General features: G+C 36.0%; 1 protein-coding gene across 4 annotated transcripts in view; it reads right to left on the bottom strand.

Moving 5' to 3' along the window:
- Nucleotides 1–27629, bottom strand: part of FBXL4 (F-box and leucine rich repeat protein 4) — a 123054-nt gene that overhangs the window by 21897 nt on the left and 73528 nt on the right. For all 4 annotated transcript variants that reach the window (XM_078054963.1, XM_078054962.1, XM_078054961.1 and 1 more), the window contains 2 exons: nt 22709–22953; nt 15471–15684 (listed from right to left, as the gene is read on the bottom strand). In XM_078054963.1, the coding sequence (XP_077911089.1) occupies nt 15471–15684; nt 22709–22953 (459 nt within the window). The remainder of the gene's footprint in view (nt 1–15470; nt 15685–22708; nt 22954–27629) is intronic.

The following is a 27629-nucleotide window of genomic DNA, read 5'->3' as shown; positions in this document are numbered from 1 at the left end:
TGCTGATGGCCATGTGTATAAGTTTAGAAGCTAGTCCTCCAGCTGCAGTCAAGCTCTAAGATTGACTGCAACCTTGTTAGAGACCCTGGGCCAAAACTCTCCAGCCAAACAGCTCCCAGATTCCCGACCTACAAAAGCTGTGCGACATCATGAATGTCAGCTATTTTTTTTTTTTTTAAAGATTTTATTTATTTATTTGACAGAGAGAGACGCAGCCAGAGAGGGAACACAAGCAGGGGGAGTGGGAGAGGGATGAAGCAGGCTTCCCGCTGAGCAGGGAGCCCAATGCGGGGCTCGATCCCAGGACCTGGAATCATGACCTGAGCCGAAGGCAGACGCCCAACGACTGAGCCACCCAGGTGCCCCGAATGTCAGCTATTTTAAGTCACTCAGTTTGGGGGTAATCTATGTACAATAACAAATAAATAACATAATGACTGGCATATAGAGTAGACACAATATATATTTATTAAATCAATGAACAGGATTACTATGAGGATTAACTGAGGTGTGTGTGTGTGTGTGTGTGTGTGTGTGTGTGTGTATTTTATACATACGAACTACATGCAGTGGTGCCTGGCATTCAAACCTTTTACAAGTTAAGTGCATTCCTCAGACCTCTTCTTCTAATTTTGTAATTCTATCTTTGTGTCCAATATAGAATGTAATCAACTCTTATTACAATAACTATTGTTTATTTCCTAGATTTCAACTAGTTCTTTTCCACAACTACTTGTTCTTGCTGTTTCAGTGTGTGTTCCATAATTTCTTGTTCCATTTTAAAAGGTGCTTTCATTTTCTTCTTTGAACTCCCATTCCCTGACCTCACTCCTTTTATTCTTCCCTGGCTAATGGTCTTGCTGACTGCCCCCATCCAGAATCAGGACTTCTACTGAAAGTGCAGTGGGCCTGCTCTGCAGTGGTCCTGGGGATACTGCAGAATCAGGAGAGGCTTGGCTCAGTTCTGATCACAAGGTCCAGCCGATGCCAGGTCACTAGATACTTTTTAGTATATGTTCCCAGATCCAAATCCCTCCTTTCTCTAAGATTTCCATCCAATCCCTGGGGTGGCTTGGACAGCCATCTAACATGGTCACTTAGCTCTGACTACTCCCATGTTGGGACAATAAGATTCTCTTGATAAAGTCTGAGATGAATTCCTGTTAAATCAGTTCTTCTAATTAAAATTAAGAGTAAGGCAAAAAATTTATTGCGAAGAGCACCATATTAACCTGTCTGGACTGCTCCTCAGAGGAGCCGTATCTATTGCTTACTGTCCAGCTTAAAGATTGTAACTTTGAGACACAACATACTTTTGAATTAAAATTCTCATAATTATATATCTAGAAAACATTTTATGTAAGGGTAGATGCATTCTGGAGGAATTTCAAGCCACAGAAGAGGAATTCATGGCATACTGTACTTATTCATGGAAATATTTTACAATAACTTACATAGGCTGCACATTAAACTGGGAATTAAAAATTCATTTAATAGTAAAGAGAACTATTATTTTCATTCCCGCCTTAAAGAAGGAACACAGAATAAAAGAGATTCATGTCAAATGATATCACACAACTTCGCTAAATAAGAGATGGGAGATGAAATGCTGAGACCGCCATACAAGGGAATGGAAGTGATGGCTACGGGAAACAAGGATGACCTTGGGAGAGATGCTGTGAGGAATGCAACTAGGAGTCAAATAGAGATAAACGCAAGGGCTGACAGGTAGCACTGAGGTGAATAGGTACAAGTTTACAGTTTCATGACTTTCTCCAGAGCTCATGAGAAGCCAGAGACTGTGGGAGTACCCAGGTTTAGAGAAGACAACAATAGTTTGCAATCTAAGTCCAATTAACCAATTTCCTCCTAGAATATCTTCAGGATATTCTTTCTCTATGCTGTTAGTATTCAGAGTTAAAGTACTGCTAGTGATGCTGAAGCAAAGAGGAGAAACTAAAGAGAAATGAACTCTTTGTTTCCAGATATAAAAGGGCCTGATTTGGTGGGGAACCACAGACTCAATGATCTAGAGCAGGAGTTGACAAACTATTGCCCACAGGCCAAATCCAGCCTACTGCCTGCTTTTGTAAATAAAGTTTTATTGGAACAAAGGCACACCCAATCATTTATGTATTGTCTATGGCTGTTTTTACACTGTGACAGAGATCATATGGCCTACAAGACCTAACATATTTACTATCTGGGCCTTCACGAAAAAAGTTTGCCCACCCCTACTTAAGAGAACAATTCTACCATAATGAGTTCTTGTGGCAATTCTACATGTCTAGAACACACAAATGGATGGATTAAACCTACATTATCAAATATGCTATGCAAAAGGAATTCAGAAATAAAAAGTGAAAAATTATATGAATCTCTTATTTAAGATTTAAGATATCTATTAGGTCCCCAAGTCCACAAATTCTGCTGGTTAGTTCTGTAAAATTCAATAGAAGCAAGAGTAGCTCTATAAAGTTAAAATACAAGTTAAATAGTTATCAGCTTTAATAATGCAAGACAGCAGATTCATTTTCAATTGAGTTTGTAATTTTTAAACAAAGGTCCAACCTTATTTAAATCACCATGGAAAGGAATTCACTAAGGAGTGACTAGATCCATGTTAATTTCTCCTACAGAATTATCAAAACATCTCCTAGGTGAATGCTGGCATCTGGTAGTACAATATATGCTCCTAAAGAAAGGATCCTTTTGCATCCCACCTAAAATCTGCCTACTAACCCTGTTCAACAGCTTCAAAATCCAATGGGTAACTATCCGTTACAGAGAATTATTAATGCCTCTCCTTGTTATAAGGAAATTTATTAAGAGGTAAAAGAAGGAAATTCAAATTTTCATTCACAGTTTTTTTAAGAAATGTTACCCATGAACTACATAACCTTCCATCCGCCAGACTTCTCAAGTGCTAAGCAAAAATAATAAGATGATAACTGCTGTTTATTATACTCACATATAAATTTTAGACAGTCCAGATTTATGGCTTAAAAGAATTATATTTATGCACACCATGTACATTTTATAATACAGTAAGACATTGTTTAATCAATGTGTGCAGTACTGTGATCACTTTTTATATTAATACAGGTTTATAGTTGTTATAGCTAGTTTATGACCTTAGTTGGTCAGTTAAAATTAGTTGTTGCTTAAATTTAATAAAGAATGCAACCCTTAAATACAACATTCTTAATAGAGGAAGGTAGGATTCCAAATCAGTATTCTCTACTCTAAAAAATGATTCCTAGAAAACATTCTAAAGGAACATTATAAGTTTATATATTACAGACATATATTAGCTAAAATACAGACTAGGGACCTCACCTGATCACAAACAAATGTACTTTCACTGATCATTATATTTCAAATACATCAGAATAATATCTATAACTAAAGAGATGGGATTTTACAAAAGTATATTCACAATGTGAAAATTCATAAATTTGCATAACAAACACCACCAAAGAAATCCCAAGAACACAATCAATCAGCAGAATTTAAAATACACCTATATGTATGGGGGCATCTGGCTGGTTCAGCTGGTAGAACATGTGACTCTTGATCTCTGGGTAATGAGTTCGAGTCCCACACTGGGCATGAAGATTACTTAAAAAAAAATACACATATATGTATGAATCACTCTTTCTCTAATTTAAATTTTTTTTTGCCCCAGTGCTCCAATCTCAATAAAATTGAGGAAGGGGAATATAGAATAAAAGAAGTATTTTGTGGGATGCCTGGGTGGCTCAGTCGAGCGTCTGCCATCAGCTCGGGTCATGATCCCAGGGTCCTGGGATCAAGTCCCACATCATGCTCCTTGCTCAGTGAGGAGTCTACTTCTCCCTCTGCCTGCCGCTCACCCTGCTTGTGCTCTCTCTCTCTCTGACAAATAAATAAATAAAATCTTAAAAAAATAAAAGTATTTTGAGAACTGTTTAAAGCACTTGCAACTAACTATATGTAGAAACAATCATCATTCTAGAATATTTAAATTCAATTACTTTACAGAGATTTGCTATGAACCATCTACTACAAAGTGTTATCTTTTATACAGTTTAGATATACAATATGGTATAGGTTATATAATCTGATAATCACAACTGAATATCAGAATATGGTTCCAATAATTTGTTAAATTCCCAAAGTGCAAGTGTGTGACAGAACAAAATCTTAGACTAAATCACACACATTGACCCTGCCCTCGAGCCTCATTCAGAAGCTATTTTTACCACTGTAGTGGATCTCTTCTATAATCAGTTGACTACAGTGAGCTTTGCTCACTGATGACTAAACTGACCAATTTCCATATCAACCCATCATGGATGATGGCAGAGATCTGCAGTCACAAAGTCATGCCAGCTCCCACACCAGGTGGACTTGACAATAGCCTTACTGACTACATAAAAAAAGAATGTTTCAGTCAGAGGGGTAAGTGTTGGACTGTCAAAGAAGCACATAAGAAGAGCCTGAGGCATATGTTGGTTGACACTGTTTGTTTAAAGAGAACACATTAGTCCAAAGACTTTATCTGTCTTCTTTCCTGTTAAGATGAAAGTGTCCACCTGTTCTGTGCTGATGCCTTTAATCATTTAAGTCACATAACTAACTCTCAGTGTTCTCACTCTAAACTCACCAAATAAGTCTAATAACTATAATTTGGTTTCCCCTGTGATATGCCAACAGTGAGATAATGTGCTAATCAGCTACCTCTAACGAATGACGTCCTTGCCAGGTAGGTTGCTTACACCTGACTTACTGGGGATGATAATGAGTCTGATCCCCAAGAGATGACGCTGACCCCACATCCCACCTCACTGCACTGACAAGTCAGGCTTCTTGGCCCTAAATGAACCTTGACCCTGAACGAACTACAGCCACATACACTCAACCCCATCAGAAGCCTCATATTCCCACTGGAACTTCTTTAAAGCCTATTAGGATAAAAAGAAGTATAGATATATCCTTGCCTGGAGACATATAGGAAAGACTTTAAAAGTTGTTAACTTTTAGTATATGATAGTAAGTTAAATATATTAAAAGTTATTAAAATTCCTAACTCTTAATTCTGTTTAAGAACAGGGGTGCCTGGGTGGCTCAGTCGGTTAAGCATCTGTCTTTGGCTTGGGTCGTGATCTCGAGGTCCTGGGATTGAGCCCTGCGTCGGGCTCCCTGCTCAGTGGGGACTTTGCCTGTCCCTCTTCCTCTGCCCCTCACCCCCGCTCATGCTCTCTCTCTCTCTCTCAAATAAATAAAATATTTTTAAAAATTCTGTTTAAGAACAAAGTAACTATTAATATCTTTTCGTTTTATATGTTATCTAGACAAATTAATCTGTCTGAAGTGGACTGCATTTAAATGGCAGTTAGCCAATGACCGCCTGCATTAGTCAATGTAGGTGACCAACGTAGGTTTTTCCTATATCAGTTTCTCCTCTTGTTCTCGGTTATCCACTCTGGCTCTGTTAAGTGAGTGGCCATCCCTTTCATTTGAGTCTGTTAGCTGCACTGACTCCATCAAAGGAAAGGCCATCCCTGCTTCTACTCACCAGCATAAAATAATGTGTTCTTTAACTCAAATAAGAATGCAGTGAGATCACCATTATCTCTGTTTCAGAAAGCAAATTCATGGCATTAAATCAAATCATACTGTTTTCAAAAGACAGTTTATGTATCCTTTGTGGGACAGCTGAGGCACAGGGTGGTATGCATTTTTACTTATATATCTCCTCTTTGCCAAATAACCTGGCACAGGAAAAAAAAAAATATGAGGAGAGTGCTGATATCCAACAGAAGTAAAGATCGACTACTTTTGTTGTCTTCTAGTTGATGAAGATGAAGGCAGCGGGGTCCTTGAAACTGTCGTCTCTGCCCTGGTAGGCCAAGTAAACAGCTGCTGAACCATACTTGCGGATTACTGTCATATACTAGTCCCCCACAATACCTATAATCAGTTTTTTCACTTCTTCAGATTCTTTCAATTTATGCTCTATCATTCTTGAAGTGAGGCAATCAAAACTGGATGCAGGTGTTCCATTTATAACTCCAACTTTTAAAAAACACACTTGGTTTTCTTGTCTGCTGCTAAGCAACAGAATGACATTCTTACTGAGCTACTATCATGCCCCATCTCACACCCATTCCAGATTTATATATATATATTTTTTACAAACAAAGAAAAAGTAAACAGGCTCAAACTTCTAACACTAATGCGGACTGTTTTAGTAAATGCACAGGACTGCTCTTAAAGACACTTTTTATGCCATGTGTTAAAAAGTTATTGTTATGCCATCCTCTACAAGTTGTATTAGTTGATTATGTCTGCCATAACAACATCCCATAGACTAGGTGGTTTAAACAACAGAAATTTATTTTTGTACATAATTCTGGAGGCTAGAAGTCTGAAATCAAGGTGGCAGCAGAGTTAGTTTCTTCTAAAGCCTCTCTTCTTGGCTTGAAACTGGCCGTATTCTTCCCGCCTTCACGTGCCCTTCCCTCTGTGTATCTGTGTCCTAATCTCCTCTTCTTTTTTTTTTAAGATTTTTATTTATTTTTGACACAGAGAGAGTGTACAAGCAGGGGAAGCAGCAGGCAGAGGGAGAGGGAGAAGCAGGCTCCCCGCTCAGCAGGGAGCCCAACATGGGGCTCAATCCCAGGACCCTGGGATCACGACCTCAGCCAAAGGCAGATTCTTAACTGACTGAACCAGCCAGGCACCCCTAATCTCCTCTTCTTATAGGGATACAAGTCATACTGGATTAGGGCCCACCCTGATGACCTCATGTAACCTTAATTACCTCTTGAAAGACCCTTTCTCCAAATACAGTCACATTATGAGCTACTGGGGATAGGACTTCAACACATGAATTTGGGGGAGACACAATTCAGCTCATAACACAAGTATTTAAGAGTAGGCTGCAGATATATGCCCCTTTAGAAGCAAAGAACTGTATCTTCCACTTATTTCCAAATGGTTCAGGAAAAAAAAAATTATGCATCTGGTAGGGGAATGTATTTTTTATTCTACTTTTCTTTAAGTCTAAAATCATTTCGAAATAAAAGGTTTCCTTTTAAGTATTTAAAAGTCTATTTAATGAGTTAAATTTTTACAGCCCTCCTCTCATGAAAATACATCATCATGTATGATGGAAGAAATGCTTGTAATCAATGCTTATCATACATAATAAGAATCTTGTGAACAGAGAAGAAAAGGACCAATCGGACTGAAACAAAGTCCTTCCTATCATTATATATCTATTATAATTACCTCTTCGTCATGAATGGCAGAAGATCCTAGTTCAAGAAGTTTCTTTCCTGTCTGCTCTAAGTTCCCATCTTTTGCCTAAAATGTTGTCTATACAACCTAAAAGATCCACCAAATTCATTAAAAAGAAAGTTACCCTATTTACCAACCCATTTCACTAGTTACTCTGGGATCATGTAGTAAACAAGGCCCAAGTCTTGGCTCAAGGGTCATTTCTTCTCAAAAAGGTTGCCCAACATGGACCCCTCTCCGACTAAGCACAAGCTGACATTCTTAGTATACATCTGGGCTTACTGCACACCAGTCCACTTTGTCTCTCTTTATCACAATACTATCTTGTTCTTTACAGGCATATGTTTACTGCTTTGTATCCACTGAAATTCAACAAATGTATACTACTAACTCTGCAAATAGCTTATTTAGTGATTTTTTTTTGGTTGAGTTATAAGAAGACATTTGTTATTTCTCTGATGAAACAATTTTTCATCTCAAGCCTAAACATCTAAAAAATGAAAGGGATCTCATGAAATAAATGAACAAAACAAGTTGAACTATATTTCACTATTTTTCAGGGCTAAGAATTCTGAATAGATACAGTTCAAATATTTTCTTACAAGTTTTTCAAGTTCAGATCTAACCATCCATCTGCTTAATACATGTTTAATAATGAAAAAAATGAACTGATAAGAGCTAGCTATTACTCATTCATTCAACAGAAGTTTACTGAATACCTACTACATATATTCATTATAGTGAACACCAGACACTGTTCTATGTACTAGCCGTGAAGAAGTATACAGTCAAACATGGTCCTTCCAATTAGGGAGTTCGCAAGTTAGGAATGAACATTCCTTTCACCAGAAATAAATCAAAAGGGTGAAAGAGATAATTCAGCCTAAATCTCCCTTAGCACACGATGGGAAAGATACTCCTATTTAGGAAGATCTATAAGAATACTTCCCAGAGGTGGAAATATTTGTGTAGGATCATGCTGAGTAAATCTGTACCACCATTTTCACATTTACACAAGTTCATCTGATTTATAAAGTGTGTGGTTCTTTTAAACATATAACCTAATTTGGTCTTCTCAATAGCCTATGTGATAGGGTAAGCTTGTTTTTTTTTTTTTTAATAGACAAATAAACGTTTAGCTTAGTACAAGTGACTTACCCAAGCACATACATCTTTTAAGTGGAAAAACCAAGATAAGGACTAAGTTATATGACTTAGGTCCATGATACAGAGTAAATAACAAATATCTTCCCAGTTTTTAAATTATCAAATAGTGTGTGAATCAGATACTTGAACCCTACTGCTAAGCAAAAGTTTTAATCACAGCTAAAGTCTCAACAAGATCCTACTGCTGCTTTCTCTCACTGTAGGTACCAGCTACAGTATTAGCTAAAGCAGTGGAGCTGGGCAGAAAAATCTTTTTTTTTTAATTTGATAAATTTGATGTGTGGCACTCTGTAAATTTAAGGTGTATACCTTGATACTTTAATACCTTTATATATTGTAATATGATTACGATTGAAGCAATCAATAAATTATATCATTACAGTATAATATTATTGTCTATATTCCTTACACTGTGCATTAGATCTCTTTGGCTTATTTATTACACGTTACACATTTGTACCCTTAAATACTATTCATCTTATCCTCCCCCTACCCCTTATCCCCTGGAAGGCACCATTTTACTTTGTTTTTTTCTTTTTATAGGTTTGGCTTTTTAAATGAACTAGGCCAGATAAAAAGCTGGGTTCAAAAACTGGTGAAAATGACAGCTAGGACTTATTTTAAGGTTGCTCTCATTTTAGTTTACTACCAAAGCAGCAATCAAGCAGTACAAAGGATATGCACCAGGATACAACCCCAGCTCCCGACAAGGTTACGCATGAGGCTCGGTGGTCAATGCAGCAGCCCTGATGGTAAAATCTGTCAGGGAGAGAGAAGCCCACTGCCCTGTGCTCACTGCCTGTTTCACCACTGGCTCAGGAAGGGGCCCCACCAGCATGCCAGGATCTACCTACCAGCATAAAAGGCAATTCTCACCCTATTATGCTTTCATTCTCCCAGGTTCTCAGTCTTACTGAGTAATCAGACCTGCAACACGCCTGGCTATGCCTAACCACTTAAGAACATACCACTAGACATCAACAACGTATCATTTTACATGCCAATATTATTTGTGGGATTATCTATCCCAATGCTACTCTCCATTATGGTATAATATTGAGAATTGGCCTATATAAACTATTTGCTTAAAGCAGTTTATTACATACTGATTCCACAAACTATTACTTAAATGTAATTTGAATATATATAAGTTGAATAACTTATTTATAAATGCAGAACTAAGACTTCAAAGTAAGTTTGTTCATAATAAAAATAAAAGACAAAACTTCCACTTCCTGTAGTAGTTTCAACTAGAAAATATTTATATAATATAACTTAGTAGTTTGTATATTACACTGGATCCTGATGTTGTGTGTGCTAGTTACAATGTTATACTTCTTCACCAGTTGCAAACTAGAAAAGGAACAGGTAGTAAGGAAAAATCTCTGGTTTAAATAGGGACAGCCAAGTTATTAGAATAACCACCATTCTATGCTTTTATATATCTTATAATTTTAATTATAACACTAAGACCACCAAAGCCGGGTTCAAAGCCTGACTCTAACTTATTGCTCTGTGCCACTAGGAAAGTTACTAATCTTTTGGGACCTCCATTTGATCATCTGTAAGATGAGAGTGATACCACTTTCACTGGACTAGTGTAAAGAATTAAATTATATGCAAAATGTCTAGGACAGCAAACACAATATATTCAGGAAGCCTTCCCAAATTTTGGGACTAAAACCCAGGTCTCCAATATCACCTAAAGCTTTGTTCACTATGCACACAGACTTACTTAAATCTTATAAAATGGCACAGATGTATTATGTTTATTAGTGTAAATTATATATAGGCACATAAAGTGTAACTCTACTAAATCATCAATCTAACCTCTCTGAAGTTAAATGCTATAACAAACTCAACATTTTATAATATTCATTTTTGCTTATTTTAGAACTTCGTAGAATTTAGAAAAATGGGTAAAAGTGACACTGGATAATTTGTATTCCTTGTTTAAAAAAAAAAAACTCTCCCAAGAAGTTCAAATTTGTATCTTCTTTTTCTTCTACATATTTCCTTAGAGCAAACAGAGGCATTTAAGATTAACTGCTGTTCCTTCTTTTCAAAACAGTTTATAAGATCTGAATGTACTGCCAATGATTACATGGAAGGCTTAGAGAGAAGCCAGGCCCCTAGATCGTGTCTTCTTATTCTGTTTGCTCTCCATCCACCAACACCACGGAGTGCAGGACAGGAAATGTACATGCATGGAAGAAAGAAGGGGTGACGTAATGCTTTGCTTAAGCGAAGAGGGAAGTGTTTGCAGATTGATATGAATACCAGTGTTATAGCTTGTGCTTGTTAAAGAGACCAGCTGACCATGCTGCCTTCTCCCTTCATTCCTGTGAGCTGCTCGGGACCCAGGTCAGTGTCTGATACAGAGCCCAAGGAGGAGAGGACAACAGCAGTGAGCAGAGTATAGGTAAAGAGCCCTGAATACAGACTTGAGAAGCAGTGAAAGTAAACACTGCCTGTGTTTTTCCCAATTTTGGATTTTCCCTTTTATATCACTGAAATGGCATTATTTTTTATTTTATTGTATGTCAACTGTAAATCATTAAAATTTAATTTTATGATTTTTTTACATATTCAATGTCAGAAAAACTGTATAAAACAAAGTTATAGATTATTTTTATAATATTGTAGCAGATGTACTAATAAAAATAAACTTTAAGAGGTAGTAACATAGTGTACAATACAAATTTTATTTAATGGATTCATACAACAATTTTACATCTATATTGAAGTAACTGAAAGAAGCTGGAGCTGATGCTATCTAGATTTAGATATATATGTATAGATCTCCACTCTTGAAACAGGAAATCTTCTCAGTCTTTCATAAATCAAACTTTTTAAAAAAATATACTCTTATGTGGAATTTAAGAAACAAAACAAATGAACAAAAGAAAAAAGTAACAAAGAAAAAAACACTCTTAAATACAAAGAACAACTGGGTGGTTGCCAGAGGGATGGTGAATGGGAGGGTGGGTAAAACAGAAAAAGGGGATCAACAGTACACTTAACACAATGAGTACTAACATACAGAATTGTTGAATCATTATATTGTATACCTGAAATTAATAAAAAATAAAAGAAAATGATTTCAGAAATATATAGTCATATTCTATCAGTTTCTTAAGGTAAATTAAAGAAAACTGGATCGCTTAATGATTTCCTAACACCTAGACCATGTTAATACAGAACATTTCAAAAGCATCCCATGGGATATTTTTTTTAAGAATTTATTTATTTATTTATTTGAGAGAGAGAGAGAGCACAAGCAGGGGGAGGGGCAGAGAGAGAGGGAGAAGCAGGCTCCCCGTTGAGCAGGGAGCCCGATGCGGGACTCGATCCCAGAACCCTGGGATCATGACCTGAGCGGAAGGCAGAGGCTCAACCAACTGAGCTACCCAGGTACTAACCATGGGATTTTTTTTTTAAAAATCATCACAGATGTAAGGTACCTAGCAGCTTAATATAATTTCTTGGTTCTTACCCTATTTTTCTTCCTGATGATTTATTTAATAATTAACTTTGCTATATTTCTCCTTAAAGTTAAATTTAACCAGAAAATTTTTAAAGGAGGCATTATCTTGCTCAAAGGATCTCAGAGTTCATAGTACATAGACCAATAAAACAGTAAAAATACCAATAAAAATAAGATATGGTATAATTTAAGAATGGACAGACCTACCCAAGAAAAGATAGCTGACGATTTTATACTCACAAATGGTAAGTCATTTCACGACAGATGAATGAAAACATGGGCTAATATTATCTTTAAGCTGGCATTCAGGGACAATAGCCCTTTCATTTTACAAAGAAATCTGGGAATTTGAGAGACTATGTGACTCACCCTAGATCATTAAGCTTGTCACTGGGCCAGAACTAGAATCAGTCTCCTTTCTACCATACTAGGTCACCAGTTAAACTCTAGCTAAACATTTTGCCCCAAATTGAAAATAACTGTATTAAACAGAAGCTCTTATATACTCAGGCTTCCAAAGATTAGAAAAAATACCATGTCTGTAAAAAGGTATATACTCTGATCTACCAATAAAAAAGGCTATATACCCAGATGGTTTTATAGGTAAATTCTATAACAGGTAATTTCCATCTATTCAAGTTATGCCAGATCAAAGAGAAAAACAGGAGCTTCCCAAATCATTTTGCTATGCTGTCACAATCCTAGCCCCAAACCTGATAAAATAGCATGAAAAGGAAAACCACAGCTCAATCTCACTTATTATAGACACTGTTATAGACACGGCATGTATATTAAATCATTTAAGCCTCACAACAACTCTTTGTGATGCATACTATTATTATCTCCATTTTATAGAAGGGAAAGCTGAAGCACAGGGGGTCAAGAAACTTCCTCAAGGTAACAATTTGTAAGTGATAAAGCTAGAATTCAAATTCAGGCAATTCGGCTCCAAAATATTAGGAAACTAACCTAGTTCTGTATTAAATTAAAAACATGTAGGGATGCAAGGACTATTCAACATAAGTCATTATATTGTTAAGTAAAAGAAGAAAAAAGATGAATGCATTAATGGAGGCTTAAAAATAATATACATTTTTGATAAAATATTCTTAATCAAACAAGAATGATAAAAACTACTTAGCAGAAAGCAACATCAAACAACATATAAAATTAGTAAGCTGCATTAGAAGCTGTCTGTTTAATTCGACACTAAAGTTCCAGTGCCTAAAACAGTGCCTGGCACATAATAGGTAGTCAAATATTTGTTGTATAGATATTTTTGAAATGAAACAATAAGACATCCCCACTATATTAAAAATAAGACTGGTGTATCTGTTATGATTCTATTATTCCACATTACTTATTAAGTTCTATCTAATGAAACAACACTTTAAATATTGAAAAAGAAAGAAAAAGTGTATTAATTTTGAGGTTATATAATTGTATCATGAGAAAATCCAAAAGACATAAGTAAAAAGTTATTAGAACAATTATGAGCATTCAGCAAGGTGAGCAGATATAAGATATATATACAAAAAACAATAAACTCTAAACTAACAATAATCAATCAAAATTAAAGAGAAGAAACAGTATCTGAGACTATAAAATGCAAAAGATAAATCTTTTAACCAGGATATAAGACCTAAGTGAAGAAAACTATAACATGCTCTTGGATGTAAAACAAGGCCTACATGAACAATAGGAAGCCTTATTAAAGAGCAAAATGAAATATAATGTACTTCTAATAAAATTCTTGCCGAACGATACAACTAGAAGAAGAATATACAAGGATTAACAAAAATGTTTAAAGAGAATGGAGATGAGGGTTTCCCTATCGTAGAGTAAAACATACTACAAAACGGCCACGATGATACTATTAGCACTAGCATTTATTTATTGAGAGTTTACTATGTTCTAGGCACCCTCTAGGCACTTTACATGTAATTTGCACTTTACATGTAATTTAATTCTCACAATGACCCTGAGATATGTATTTTTATTCTCTCCATTTTAGAGAAGAGAAAACTGAAATACCAGAGGTTAAAATACCTTGGTATTTAAGGTAAAATTCAAGATAGTCAAGGGTTCACTACAGCGGGAAAGCATCTGGCATACCATTCTGGAAAAGTAATGTGGTTATCTTATTCATTCACTTAATAAATATTTATCAAATGACCAATCTTACCAAGTACCATTCTAGATGTTGGAAATACGGCAATGAAAAAGATATACAAGGCTCCTACCTTCATGACAGTTATATCCCAGTGTAAGGAGACAGATACTAGGAAGAAAACAAAATCACTTCAGAGTGATACAGATGCTAAGAAGGAAATAAAACTGGATGATATGAAAGAAACAAACCAGAAGGGGGGGGCTACCTTTTTATCAATACCCAAAAAGTGATCTCTGAAGAAAAAAAATACTTGAACACTGAGCTAAGAAAAGGGCAGCCACGTAATAAGCTGGAAGAGTATTCTAGACAGGCAGAAAAGCAAGAGCCGTGAGCTGGGACCAGGTCAGAATGTTCAAGTAATAGAAAGAAGGTCAACATGACTGGAGTAGAGGAAGGGAGTATATGACAATAAGTGGGTGTTTACTACAGGGGCCCAGGCACATCCTCTTTGATCCAGCAATACCACCTACAGGACTCTATCCTACAGCAATAACAGCATGTATATGCAAAACTCTGCACAAAAGAATGTTATTGCTAGATAATTTGTGAAAGGAAAACAACTGGAAAAACCTGAAGGTTGATCACTTGGGGAATGGTTGAATAGATTATGGTATAACCTATACTACACAGTTAATGAAAAGAGTCAAATGCTATATGTAGTGATCTTGAAAGAAGTCCTAGAGATACTATGCGAAAACAAGCAAGTAGATCAATATAAATGACAAGATTCCATTTTTCATTAATGAGACTCCTAAACTATGGTATGGAAAAAATTTTTTTAAGATTTTATTTATTTATTTGAGAGGGGGAGAGAGAGAGAGCGCAACAGCAGGGAGAGGAAGAAGCAGACTCCCCGATGAGCAGGGAGCCTGGCTCAGGGTTCGATTTCAGGACACTGGGATCATGACCTGAGCCTAAGGCAGATGCTTAACCAACTGAGCCACCCAGGCGCCCCATGGTATTGAGAATTTTAACTCCTAAGTCTAGCCCTGGATAAATTCCACTTTGCTTCCTCCCCATCCTGCACACTATCACTCTACCTCCTTCTCTAATTCATTCCCTGCCAGCATTTCAGCTCACCTCAACCCATTGCTTATTTTTTTACCTGGAAACATGAACAACCTTACAAAAATTTTAAGAATACAGAGAAGAAGAACATTTTCCTATAATTATACAAACAATACAATAGACTAAATAATTTTGAAACGACTGAATCAGCTCTATTAATTTTAGAATAGTCAAGGGGCATCAAATCTATTTAAAAATCAGAAAGCATATTATCATGAGCAATTACAGGCAACTAAATATTCAGCTGGCTATCACACTAGCAAAGATGTAAATGATGATTATTCTTACCTCTACTTTTGTTCTATAGAGAACAAGTCGTCTAAGACCACATAACTTGGCAATGTGGTTGAAAGCTTGAGGTGGTAGTTTATCACAGGATGAGAGATTTAAGTCCTGTAAATTTGGACACATCTCAGAAATAATCTCCAAGCAAGTTTCATTAAGAAAGTGGCTGCAAGATAATTCAAGGCGCACTAATTCAGATCCACAAACCTTCAGAAACCTGTAAAAACAATGTTCTGTGTGAATTTTGTAAAACTAAAAGATACTTTTGCAAGTACATTGGAATTACCTCAACTCTTGGTAGATACCTTCAGAAGAATGGATTTCTATTACAGAAAATGTAAAACTTGTTTCCCTTAAATTCTCATTTACTACTTACCAAAATAGGCATGATTAGGCTAAAATAATTCAACCTGATATGATAAGATGTATTCATATCATATAAAAAGTCAGCTAACGTGAAGTGAAAAATTAAGAAAGTAGAGAATGTATTTCTCCTATCTATCTAAAATTCACATCTGAATTGGTAGAGCCAAAAAACCAAAAACATAACATAACTCTTAGAAGTATTTCCCCCTAAACAATACACATACAGTACTGGATAATTTATTTTGAATATGGCACACAAGATGAAAGCTTTAATTAAATGACCTCAAAATAAATCAGACTAGCCTCCTCTCAACTAAGGAAATGTCTGAACTGGTTTAACCGTCCTATTGTAATGTTCCTTAAAACTGTTACTATTTACTAGACTGATGTTGAAATTATTACAAGATATTCAATTGCAGCTTCACATAAATACACAGAAGTAATTCAACATGGCGGACATAAAACTCTATATCAGAGTGGTAATAACAATATTTATTGTAGTTGCATTACAGATGGGGGAGGACAGTCCTGTCTATAATCATCATCTGAAAATAATATAAAAGTAAATGTGAGTCTAGGAATATTTGAATCCATGAAACTTCATCAACTAAGCAAACTGAACCCTTAAGTGTAACAATTATCCCTGTCTAGGTCTCTTGACATTTTCTTGCCTATCACAGTGCCACATTAGTAACATACTGTTAGTTTATTTACTCCACATCTTTTTTCCTGAATGGATTAATTAGCTTCCAAATACACATATAAAGGAAAATTAACTAAATCAATCCCTTATGAAAATAAAAGAAGTAACACTGGACTTCTAAGTCAAAAGGTTAATTTTTTGCCCTGTTCCACTTCTTGGCATGTGACCTTGGAAAAGGCATTTACCCAAGTCTCAGCACTTTCTCAGCTGTAAAAGGCAGACTAGAATTACATAACAACACTCACCACACTGCCTCATGGTTTTGAACATCAAACAATATGTGAAAGCAGTTGGTAAAGGTCAAAGCACCCCACAAACATAAAAATACAAGTTGAACCTTGGCCAACTCACATTCAAACAATAAAAAATTCAATTGCTACAAATTTATTTTAAATGTTGAAAATAACTATTGCCGACATATCTTATTTATACCTGAACACCCATTTATTCTTAATCCACTGCAATATGTGTTTTGCTCTCCCTAAATTTGCCCTTTCCTTTTAAATGCCAAACTCAATGCCCTTTCTTTTCAGTGCTTGAATTACTTGACTTATTGTGGCATTTCACACAACTGCCCACCCCTTCCTTAAAATTCCCTGACACTCCTCAAGCTACTCCCTCTCCCAGATTTCTTCCAACCTGTCTCACTACTGTTACCTTTGCTAAATTGAATTAGCTAAACTGCGGTTTGCATCAAGCATGTTCACTTATTCATTCAACAAATATTTATTGAGCTCCTATTATGATCCAGGCATTACTCTAGGCCCTGGGGAGTTAGCAGTGGACAAAACAAAGTCCTGGCTCTCATGGAGCTTACTGATATTTTGGTAGGAGAGGTAGGCTATAAACAAGTAGCTGAGTAAAACAAATAGTATATTAGAAAGTGAAAAGTGTCGAGGAGGAAATAAAAGCAGGGAAGGGCAATAGGAAGTATCAAGAGTAGTTAGGGTGGTCAGAGATGCCTCACTGAGAAGATGAGTCAAGACCCAAAGGAAGTACGGCAGTAAGCAAAGCAGGTATCTGGGAAAGAACATTCCAGGCTGAGGGAAGGGCAAGCACAACGGCTCTGGGGCAGGATACCACGTAGAGTGAGGAAATGTAAAGAGACTAATCCAGGAGGTACAAAGTGAGGGACAGATGAGGAGCAGGTCAGAGAGGTTAAGAGGCAGTTCATATAGTGTGTGTCCCATAAACACTTCGGTTTTGAGGGAGATGGCATTCTCAATCATCAGAGGGTTTTGAGCATAAGAGTGACACAACCTCCTTGTGTCTTAGCAGGATCACTCTGGTTTCTGTGTAGAGAATAGACTGAAGGGGGAGAGGAGTAAAAATAGGGGGACAGTCAAGACACCACTAAAATATTCAGGAAAGAGAAGATGGTGCACTGGATCCAGATGGTAGCACTGAATGTGGTGCTCAATATTCAGATTCTGGATCTATTTCAAAGGTGGGCAATGTATACTAAATTATGACACACCTTCTCTACACTGAACTGAACTCAGGCTCATCTATTCCTAAACCACTACATTTTTTTCCCTCCTAACTCCAATGTCCTTCCCTACTAATTTGTTTATATTGAGATTTATAAGCTGCCTCAAATCCTTTGGCAACCGAAACAGATTTTTGGCATACCCAATCCTTAGCACAATGCCAGGCATGGAAAAAACATCTGATGAGAGTTTACTGAATGTATCTTCCAATTAAGAAAATTCACTTGAAGAATTTAAGTTTCCTCTACTCCAGAACAGACTAAGTTCTATGGGCTCAGGGTATTTTTCCCTTACCAGGGTTAAACTATTCCCAAGAAATATGATGAAATTAACAATTTTACCTAACTTTGAGTATAAATAGTAGTTATAGGTAGTTCTTCATATTCTTGTAAGCTAGCAACCTAGAAACGGATGTAGGGTTTCAAAGAACTAAAGACTATTCTATTTTGATTTGATACTTGCAACACTTTGACATCTCTTTTCTCCTTACCTCATTATTGAACTTTTCTCCTCTAAAGAATTGAGAGAGAAGCCAATCAGCAGAAAGCTAACTGTTAACAGACTAGAAAAGTTCCCAAATTGATTTAATGAATGACAGAATTTGAAAGCACAATAAAGATAATGATCATGCCTACAGTACCTTTCGGACTTTCCCTCTCTTTTTCTGTATTGCATATTTTTACTCTGAGCAGATTATTTAGTTAATATCCCCATACTGTGTCTTCCTAAACTTACAGGATCTGTACTACCTACTTCTTCATGATCTCTGCAGTTCAAGAAGGCAGACGTAGTAGCAGACTCAATTAATTAGCCGAACACAACTCTTGTTTCTTTCCTTAATGCTCCTCATGTAAGTTTTATGTTACTGCGTAATTACATACATGTTTTTGTCTTGGTCATCTATTTATTTGTCTCAATTGTGATACTGGTCACCTAAAAGGAGAACTACAGCTTCTTTATTTTCTACAGCCTCTTCATTCCATGATATGAATTCTCATAAAGTATTTCTTGATATTGAGGGTATTATGAGAAGACCTAAACTAGGTCTCTTGTTATGGGAAAAGAAAGAAATGGCTTATCCTTATGTGGTGAAGTAATTTGTCCAGAGTAATATAGGCACATAAGAAGTAATTTACTACATGGTAACTTGCACCCTAAAATAATAAAATCATATGAATAAATTATTTAATCTGAGTTTACTCATCAAAATAAAAGGCACCAATCCTCAGAACTTGCCTGATGTATAAAGGTAAGGGGGAAGAAAAAGGGAAAGGGGGAATGAGACATAAATGTCTATGGCTTCTGATTCCTACTGGTACATTTTATTAGCTGACTCTGAGTTTTATGAAACAGCATATTTAAGATAAATCTTTAATCCCTTATAATTTGGAACATTATTTAATACATCTGATCCAAAATAAAGCCATTAAAAACAAAACTCCTTGTTGGCAGGAGAAAGAAAGTCTTAAAATTGCCTCAAATCTCTGGGAACTGACATTCTAAAAGAGGTAACTGTATAAAGCATAGGTAGGCAATTGAATAAACAAACAAACAAATAAGCAATAAGCTCTTTATCCCATAAAATTGTAGCTCTGTGTCAAAACACCTAATAAAATTCTTGTATCTAAAAAGCATCCAAGAATGTTTCCTGAATGAAACAATTAGAGGAGTCAGGGGTAAAAATCTCTACATAACTGAGGTGGAGATCAAGGTGATTAATTTGGGCAACTATCCGAAGAAAAATAGTAGTGGAAAAATAAACCTAAGGCTTTTTGAGCATCAGAGTGATACGATTAAGCCTAAAAGCACAAACAGGTGGGGTGGGGGGCAAAGAAATATCAAAGACTAGGGAACTCTATTATAAAAGAAAAGTGGAATTATAAAAGATGTGGTTCTAATGAGTAATGATATGCATGAGCAGTACTTGAAGTTGCAAATCACAAATCTGGAGATAGAATAGGATTTTAATAACTGATTAAAACTTTTAAGTTCTTGTTATTCCAATTCAACCTATTTTCCCACTCTTTTGAATAATATAAATTCCTAAAAAGTTCTTTGAAATCCAGTTAAACAGTTCCAACCTGTGAGGAAAGGTTTTTCGGCAACAAAGATAAACTGTATCAAACTTTTCCCAAAGACTTGCTCAACAGCAGCTCATTATCACTGGTCTCTAGTTTAAAAATGTACTTTTTTCTTTAAAGTATTATAAATAAGTCTTCTTCACAGTAATGAGCATAAATAGACCATACTTATTCATAGATTATTCATTAATAATCAAGCCATAAATATGTATTGTTTATTCTGGGAATGCTGCCTACAAGCCATAATGACTATCAATTCGGCAGTCAAGTCAAGGAGGCCAACAGCAATCAGTAGGCAAGACTCCAGTATCTCCCACCCCAAAAAAGAATTCTCTCTTCCTGGTATTTAAATGTTTTATTTCCTTCATGGGAACAAGGACTATGCTTAAAGGAATGCTATCAAGATTTATAGTTTCACTGGCTGAAATACTACCGTAAAATATGGAAAACTTAAATTTATGTATGTACCTTTGTGATTATCCAAACAGCCCCACAGCAACTAACATGGCTGAATTGAAAATGGAAGAGAAATTGCTGGTGAGAAAGTAGACTGGAGCTTTAATCTTGCAAAAGAAGATCTTTATCCATTATGATTCTAAAATTTAAAAAGTAGCATTACTAAACTTTCTTCTCACAACTTATGCCTCTGCTCATGCACCAGAATGAGCGAAACAAAGGGAGTTTTAAAACAGTGATTTAATACTACTGTTCCATTTTACTCATTATATCATGGTCTTATGCAACGTTTTGCCAAAGAAGCTGGACTTCAGCTGTTCACTACCAATGTTTTCTTTAAAGTCTACACTCATTAGTTATCATCCTGTTATTTTATTAATAAAAATATAGGAAGGATGTTTACATGTTTATATCTTTATTCTTCCTATAGCCTGACGTAGGAACTATGTTAAACATTTCTTTACACAGTCAACACTCACTATAATTTCTTAAACACTAAGGATGAAAACAAACAATAAATTCCGAGTAGTGGGAAACATTGAAGAAAGAGCTCTTAGAGGAATTAAAATAACCTAAAAGGTCCTTATAACGTAAAATAATGCTTACTGACACCAGTCATTCTATCTATGAGTTAGTCTTGATTTTTGAGCCACAGCGCATGCTCTAAACACCCACAGTCATCATTAGCTTCAGTCCTTCTTGGTCCTATTAGCAGGGAGGAAAATTTTCAAATGAAGGGTGGGGGTGGGGGGAGCAAGGGGAAGTAGAAAGGATTCAGCTGTGTTTCATTGGATAGCTGTCAAATGTCCAGCAATTTTTAAAATGTGGATTCCATAAAAATTCACCAAAATCATACTACCAAAAAAGAAATGCCTATTTTTTTTACCCTAGGTATCTCCTAAGCAAATTTACATAACAGAAAACATTTTGTACACATAGCATGCTATATATATATATATATATATATACACTCTCTGACCCACAATACCGTAATGTTTTATGTAAGATCTCCTTTCCATGGCTCTATTTTTGGCGGGAAAGGAAGGAACTCAGGGTATCCAGGGTTTCGACATGTGCTATAAGCCATTACTGCTTGTGTTTATTTTTTACTTTGTTGCATAAACTATCAATATTAGCACTTTGAACACACTGTTATTCTACCAAAAATTATTATTTCATCCGAATTTTATGGCATCAAATATTTATTTCTGGAACTGCATCTTTATTTTTATAGTCTAGTCAAGGGAAAACAAGGCTCAATATACAAATTTCTAATTCATAAACCACTGTTCAAGAATGTATCCACTGAAGATGTGTGAAGAGAAAGCTGTTGTTCATTTTTAACTTCTAAAAACCGAATATAAGATTATCCATTAAACAAAAATAACAGGTAATTTCCCCAAAGTTTCTACTCCTTCATTATTTAACTTAATGAAATGATGGGATTATACTGTAACGTACAATGAGAATAACCCTCATCAAGGTTAAGAGAAAAACACCTGTATGTATCATAAGCAAAATTAATATGGCATTACTAAATGAATATGCATTTGTGCAAGCTTTCAAATGTTTAACAGGTGACATTTAATAGTAAGAAAACGAAATGCTTAAATAGAAAGGAGCAGAAACACCTGGGCAGGTCTGCAAGTGTGGTCGCCTACTTAGCATGCAACTGCATTTTCAACATAATTAGTTTAAATGAGCTTCTAAATTTGGGTGATGTATTGCACGTGTAATTAAGATTTAATTAAAAATGTTCTATAATAAATTGTTTTCCATTTCTGACAAATCACATTAGAGAGGTGGATTTTGATTTGGAAATAGTTTTTAAAATGTGTTAATCATCTGTGCTGAAAATATGAGAAAAAAAAAGGAGGTCTGCTGAAAGTTACTTGGGATTTACAAAATTGGAGGGAAAGGGCAGAATTTTGCGTCATATTATTGTGAAGTTTAGCTGAAGAGGATGGTGACACTCACTCGTTTTGATAAGTAGAAGCATTCTGAACGTGACGATACACAAAATGGGTTTCTTTTTTATTTCTGTAAAGTATACAGTAGATACTTTTAAACTTTTCCTATGGAAACGACTCAACAGTTTAAGTACCGTGTGCTGGTAAAATGAGCGCAGCAAGGCTTGGAACTAACCTGCTAAATCCCGCCACAGAGATGAAGCCCCTATTGCCAGTCCAAGATAAATTAAGCCACTGAACGAGGGTGCAGCGAGGCTGCAGAAATTCCAGAGAGGTGTCATTTAGTTTTGCCCAGTACGGTTGCAGATTGAGGTGGATGTATTGTAGAGGATCACAGCAATGCTGGTTCAGTAGTTTGCAAGTCTGGGCTAATCTACACAGGTCTGGTAGTGTAAGATGATTCAGAATCAGTTGAATGAGCTACATCAAACAGATTGAAAAACAGTATCACTTAAGTATATTGTCCGGTCTAATAAAGAATAGTGTCACATAATTCGTAACAATATTTTCACATACAACATCAAGACTCCACAGCATTACCCAAATCAGAAGAAACCATACTTACATAAGACAATATATATTACATTTCAAAATTGTTTTAAGTATACTTGGCTCATGTCGACTACTCATTTTTTTTTTACAGTACAAACATCTATTTTGGTAATCTGTTGAATAATAGTTTCTCATAGACTCAACATTTACTGAACATCTACTATACCTCAAACATGGTGAGAGATGAAGAGTTGCCATTTTCAGAGTTTTGCAGAGTCCAATGGGAACTGGTAAGTACAATGACATGTTTTAATAGCTTTGAAAGACAGGAGCAGGGGCTGCTCTGGAAGATACAGGCCTAACCTCAAAGGGAGAGTGTACTTATACCAGGAAGGCTCAGCTTTAAAGGGTGAAAGGCAAACTAAGTGAAAGACTAGTTAGTGGTTAAGGACTGGGTTATGAGGAGCCTCACAGAGAAGCGTGAATTTATTCCGAAAGCAATAAGGAGTCTTGAAGGGCTTCACACTGCAGAATGACATGGTCAGATTTGCATTTGGAAAGCTCATGGCAGGGGGTACTCCTCAAGGCAGGGAGGCAGGGAGGCAGGGAGGCAGGGAGGCAGGGAGGCAGGGAGGCAGGGAGGGAAACCAGCCACGGAGCTGCTACAGAATTCCCAGAGGAAAGAGAAAACAAGGGCCTACTGGCAGTGATGATGTAGCAAACATATACAAAAAGTATTAAAGAGGAGGAATCCAAAAGATTTTTTTATCTCTAATTAAAATAGTTTCCTTGAACTAGTCCAAGATTTTTTTTTTTCCTTGACTATGAGCAGTTTGGGGCTTCTAAACTAATTTTTCTAGAACTACTGCTAAATAGCCTGTTCTGGACCAAGAAACAAAGAAAAAAAAAAGATCAAATATTTGCTAAATGGTAAAAATCTTTAGATGAGAGAGAATATTGAGTTTCTTGCTTAATGCAGCGTATTTGTCTAGCTACACTTTTTGTTTTGCAAATATACCCTTTAACCTTAAATGATGTTCTTCAATTTATTTGACTACGTAAGCCCAATATTCACTTCAGGACAGAATTTCACTGTTTTAGGCCAAAAACTTACAAAATAGTGACAACAACGTGATATTTAAAATAAGCTTAAAGGGTACATAAAATATGAGCATTGCTGACTAATACATAGATTGTGTTCAGTAAGGCTTGGGGTATTTTTGCTCTTTATTTTTAAGACTGAACTGGACTTTAAAAAATATTAAAGGTGTCTGATATAAAAAAGAGGGAACGATAAGGAAATTAAAAATTATTCTAAAATCCCATCACCCCAATAACATGTAAACTGCTGACATGTAAAATATTATACAAACAACAAAAGAAAATCGGGGTAAAACATTAGAAAACCCAAACACCGAAGAAAGGTAGAAAATGAGAAGTTTCTATCATCAAATCTAACGAACCCTCTCCCCACTGGTAAGCCCTTACGTTTTTCTGATCTCTTCCAATAAATATGTACAAAAGCCCATTTTGGATTTGCACTAAAAGAATGATACTATATACACTGTTCTATACCTTGCTTTTCTCATTTAATGATGTATCTTATAGGTACCTCTTTATCTGCACATAGAAATCCACCCCATTCCTTTTTGTAGATGTGGCATTGTCACATCAATTGTCCAACTGATTTCTCACTGACATAATTCCTGTTTTAATACTGCAATAATGTTGTGTGTGTGCATGTATGTATATCTTGGCAAACTTTGCAAACATACCTTAGGGTAAATTTCATGCTTTTAAGTTTTGACATAAGCACAAAATTGCCTTTCAGAGTGTTTGCATCAATTTACTACAGTGTAAAAAAGTACCCATTCAGGGGCACCTGGGTGGCTCAGTCGGTTGGGTGACCCACTCTTGGTTTTGGCGTAGGTCATGATCTCATGGGTTGTAGGATCGAGCCCCGCATCAGGCTCCGTGCTCAGAAGGGAGTCTGCTTGAGATTCTTTCCCTCTGCCCTTCCCCTCACACATACTCTCTCTTTCTCTCTCTCAAATAATTTTTTCAAAAGATTTTATTTATTTGACACACACACAGAGAGAGAGAGAGAGGACAAGCAGGGGGAGGAGGAAAGGGAGAAGCAGGCCCCCTGCTGAGCAGGGAGCCCGATGCGGGGCTCGATCCCAGGACCCTGAGATCACGACCTGAGCCGAAGGCAGATGTTTGACTGAGCCACCCAGGTGCCCCAATAATTTTTTTTAAAGTACCCATTCACTTATGTCCTAGACAGCACTGTTAGCAATAAATTTCATCATTCTGAAACCAGAAAAAGAAGAAACAAAAACAAAAACAGTATGGCAAAGGGGCGCCTGGGTGGCTCAGTTGGTTAAGCGACTGCCTTCGGCTCAGGTCATGATCCTGGAGTCCCGGGATCGAGTCCCGCATCGGGCTCCCTGCTCGGCAGGGAGTCTGCTTCTCCCTCTGACCCTCCTCCCTCTCATGCTCTCTGTCTCTCATTCTCTCTCTCTCAAATAAATAAATAAAAAAAAAATCTTAAAAAAAAAAACAAAAACAGTATGGCACTGTTGTTTTTTATTGCTGTTCTTTTTTTAACTACAGAAATGTAACCCTTTGCCAAGGGAGTTGCCAATATTTCTGTTCTTTTGGTCTGTTTCTGGACTCTATTCTGTTCCATTTATTTATCCATTATTTCTCTCATATCAATAGACCTCTAAGTCAAATGAGTTTTGTTCTAATTTTTTTAGAGTTTATGCACTGGAATGCACTGGATTGTTTGGCTGCAAATGAGAATCTATCTTCATTGTTGATGCACAAATATCATTCCCATAGCTTCAGAATATGCTTTATTATCTGGTGGGACTAGCGCTCCCTCCATTACTCTTCTTTTCCAGAATTTTCCTGAGTATTTTCATGTTTTTTCAGGTAAACTTTCCAATTAAAAAACAATAAAAAAAATTCTGTATTTTAATTGGGACTTCATTGAATACACAGATTAAGGAAAGCTGACACCTTGACTTTATTGTGTCTTCTTAGGCAAGGGCATGGTACGATTTATCATTTAATGATCTTTCATGTTCCTAGAGTTCCTAAAGCTATTGATTTTTGTCTATTAACTTTGTGACCTGCCAACCTTTGTTCCTAATAGTTTGTCTATTCTAAGAATTCTAGTACATAATCATATCATCTGCAAATGATGATGATTTTATAGCCTCCTTTCCAAAAATTATGCCTTTTCCTTCTCATATTTCCAGCATTGGCTAGTGTTTCTAGAATAATGTTAAGTAACACTGTTGTCTTGTTCCTGGCTTTAATTTAAATGTGAGCCACAAATGTAGCACATATGTAATTTTTAAAGTAAATACATTTTTTTAAAAAGTCAAAAGACTGCAGTTAATAATACTGTATTGTACACCTGAAAGTTACTGAGAGTAAATCTTAAGCATTTTCAACACAAACATTAAAAAAAAAAAAAAAGAGCGATACGAGGTGACGTATGTGTCACTTATCTCGATCTTGGAAAGCATTCTACAATGTATATGTATATGAAATCATCAGGGGCGCCTGGGTGGCTCAGTCGGTTAAGTGTCTGCCTTCGGCTCAGGTCATGATCCCAGCGTCCTGTGATCAAGCCCCGCATCGGGCTCCCTGCTGAGCGGGGAGCCTGCTTCTCCCTCTCCCTCTGCCTGCCTGTCTGCCTACTTGTGATCTCTCTCTCTCTAATAAATAAATACAATCTTTAGGAAAAAAAAAAAGAAATCATCATGTTGTACACTTTAAATATATACAATTATATTTTTCAATTATTCCTTAATAAAGTTAAAAATAAAGGCAAAAGAACAGTGATATTAATTTTAATATAGTTTATTTAATACTATATTAAAAATGATCATTTCTACTTGCAATCAACATAAAACTACTGAGATATTTTATTCTTTTTTTTTGTATGAAGTCTTTGAAATCCTGTATTTTATACTTTCAACACATTTTAATTCAGATTAGCCATATTTCAAGTGCTCAATAGTACATGTGGCTAGTGGCTACCACATTGGAGAAAGAATTTCTAGTGTTTGATAACTAAATGTGATGTTAGCTTTTGGCTAATAATATTTGGTAGTAAACAATTACTATCAAGAAGCTTAACAAGGTATGTATATTTTTTTTTAACGGCGATGGATAACAAATTTGGGTATCTATCCAGCTGTCATTTGTTAACCAATTTTATGTATCCACTAAGATGGGATAGGATTTTTCTCCTTTTGACCTAGTACTATGGTATAATAATTCTCTAATACCAAAAACAATTTCTAATAGCAAAACACCCTTGAATTCCAGGAATGCGTCCTGAATGATTTTGTTGTATTATCTTTTAAAATAATTCTATTTACTCTACTGTATTTGTTTGCAGAAGTAAAATTGGTCGGTAGTCTTTATGTGCTACAATGTTACCCTGGCTTCATAAAAACATCGAAAGCTTTCCTTTTTCTTTACGCCATGGGAAGAGTTTAAATAATATAGGATTTATCTGTTTCTTAAACGTTTGAAAGAACCTATGAGAGCCATCTGGGCTTGGCAACAGTAGGATCTTA

This window comes from Halichoerus grypus, chromosome 9 (genome assembly GCF_964656455.1).
Source record: "Halichoerus grypus chromosome 9, mHalGry1.hap1.1, whole genome shotgun sequence".
Taxonomy (NCBI): domain Eukaryota; kingdom Metazoa; phylum Chordata; class Mammalia; order Carnivora; family Phocidae; genus Halichoerus; species Halichoerus grypus.
This window is presented reverse-complemented; position numbering and strand designations above follow the sequence as displayed.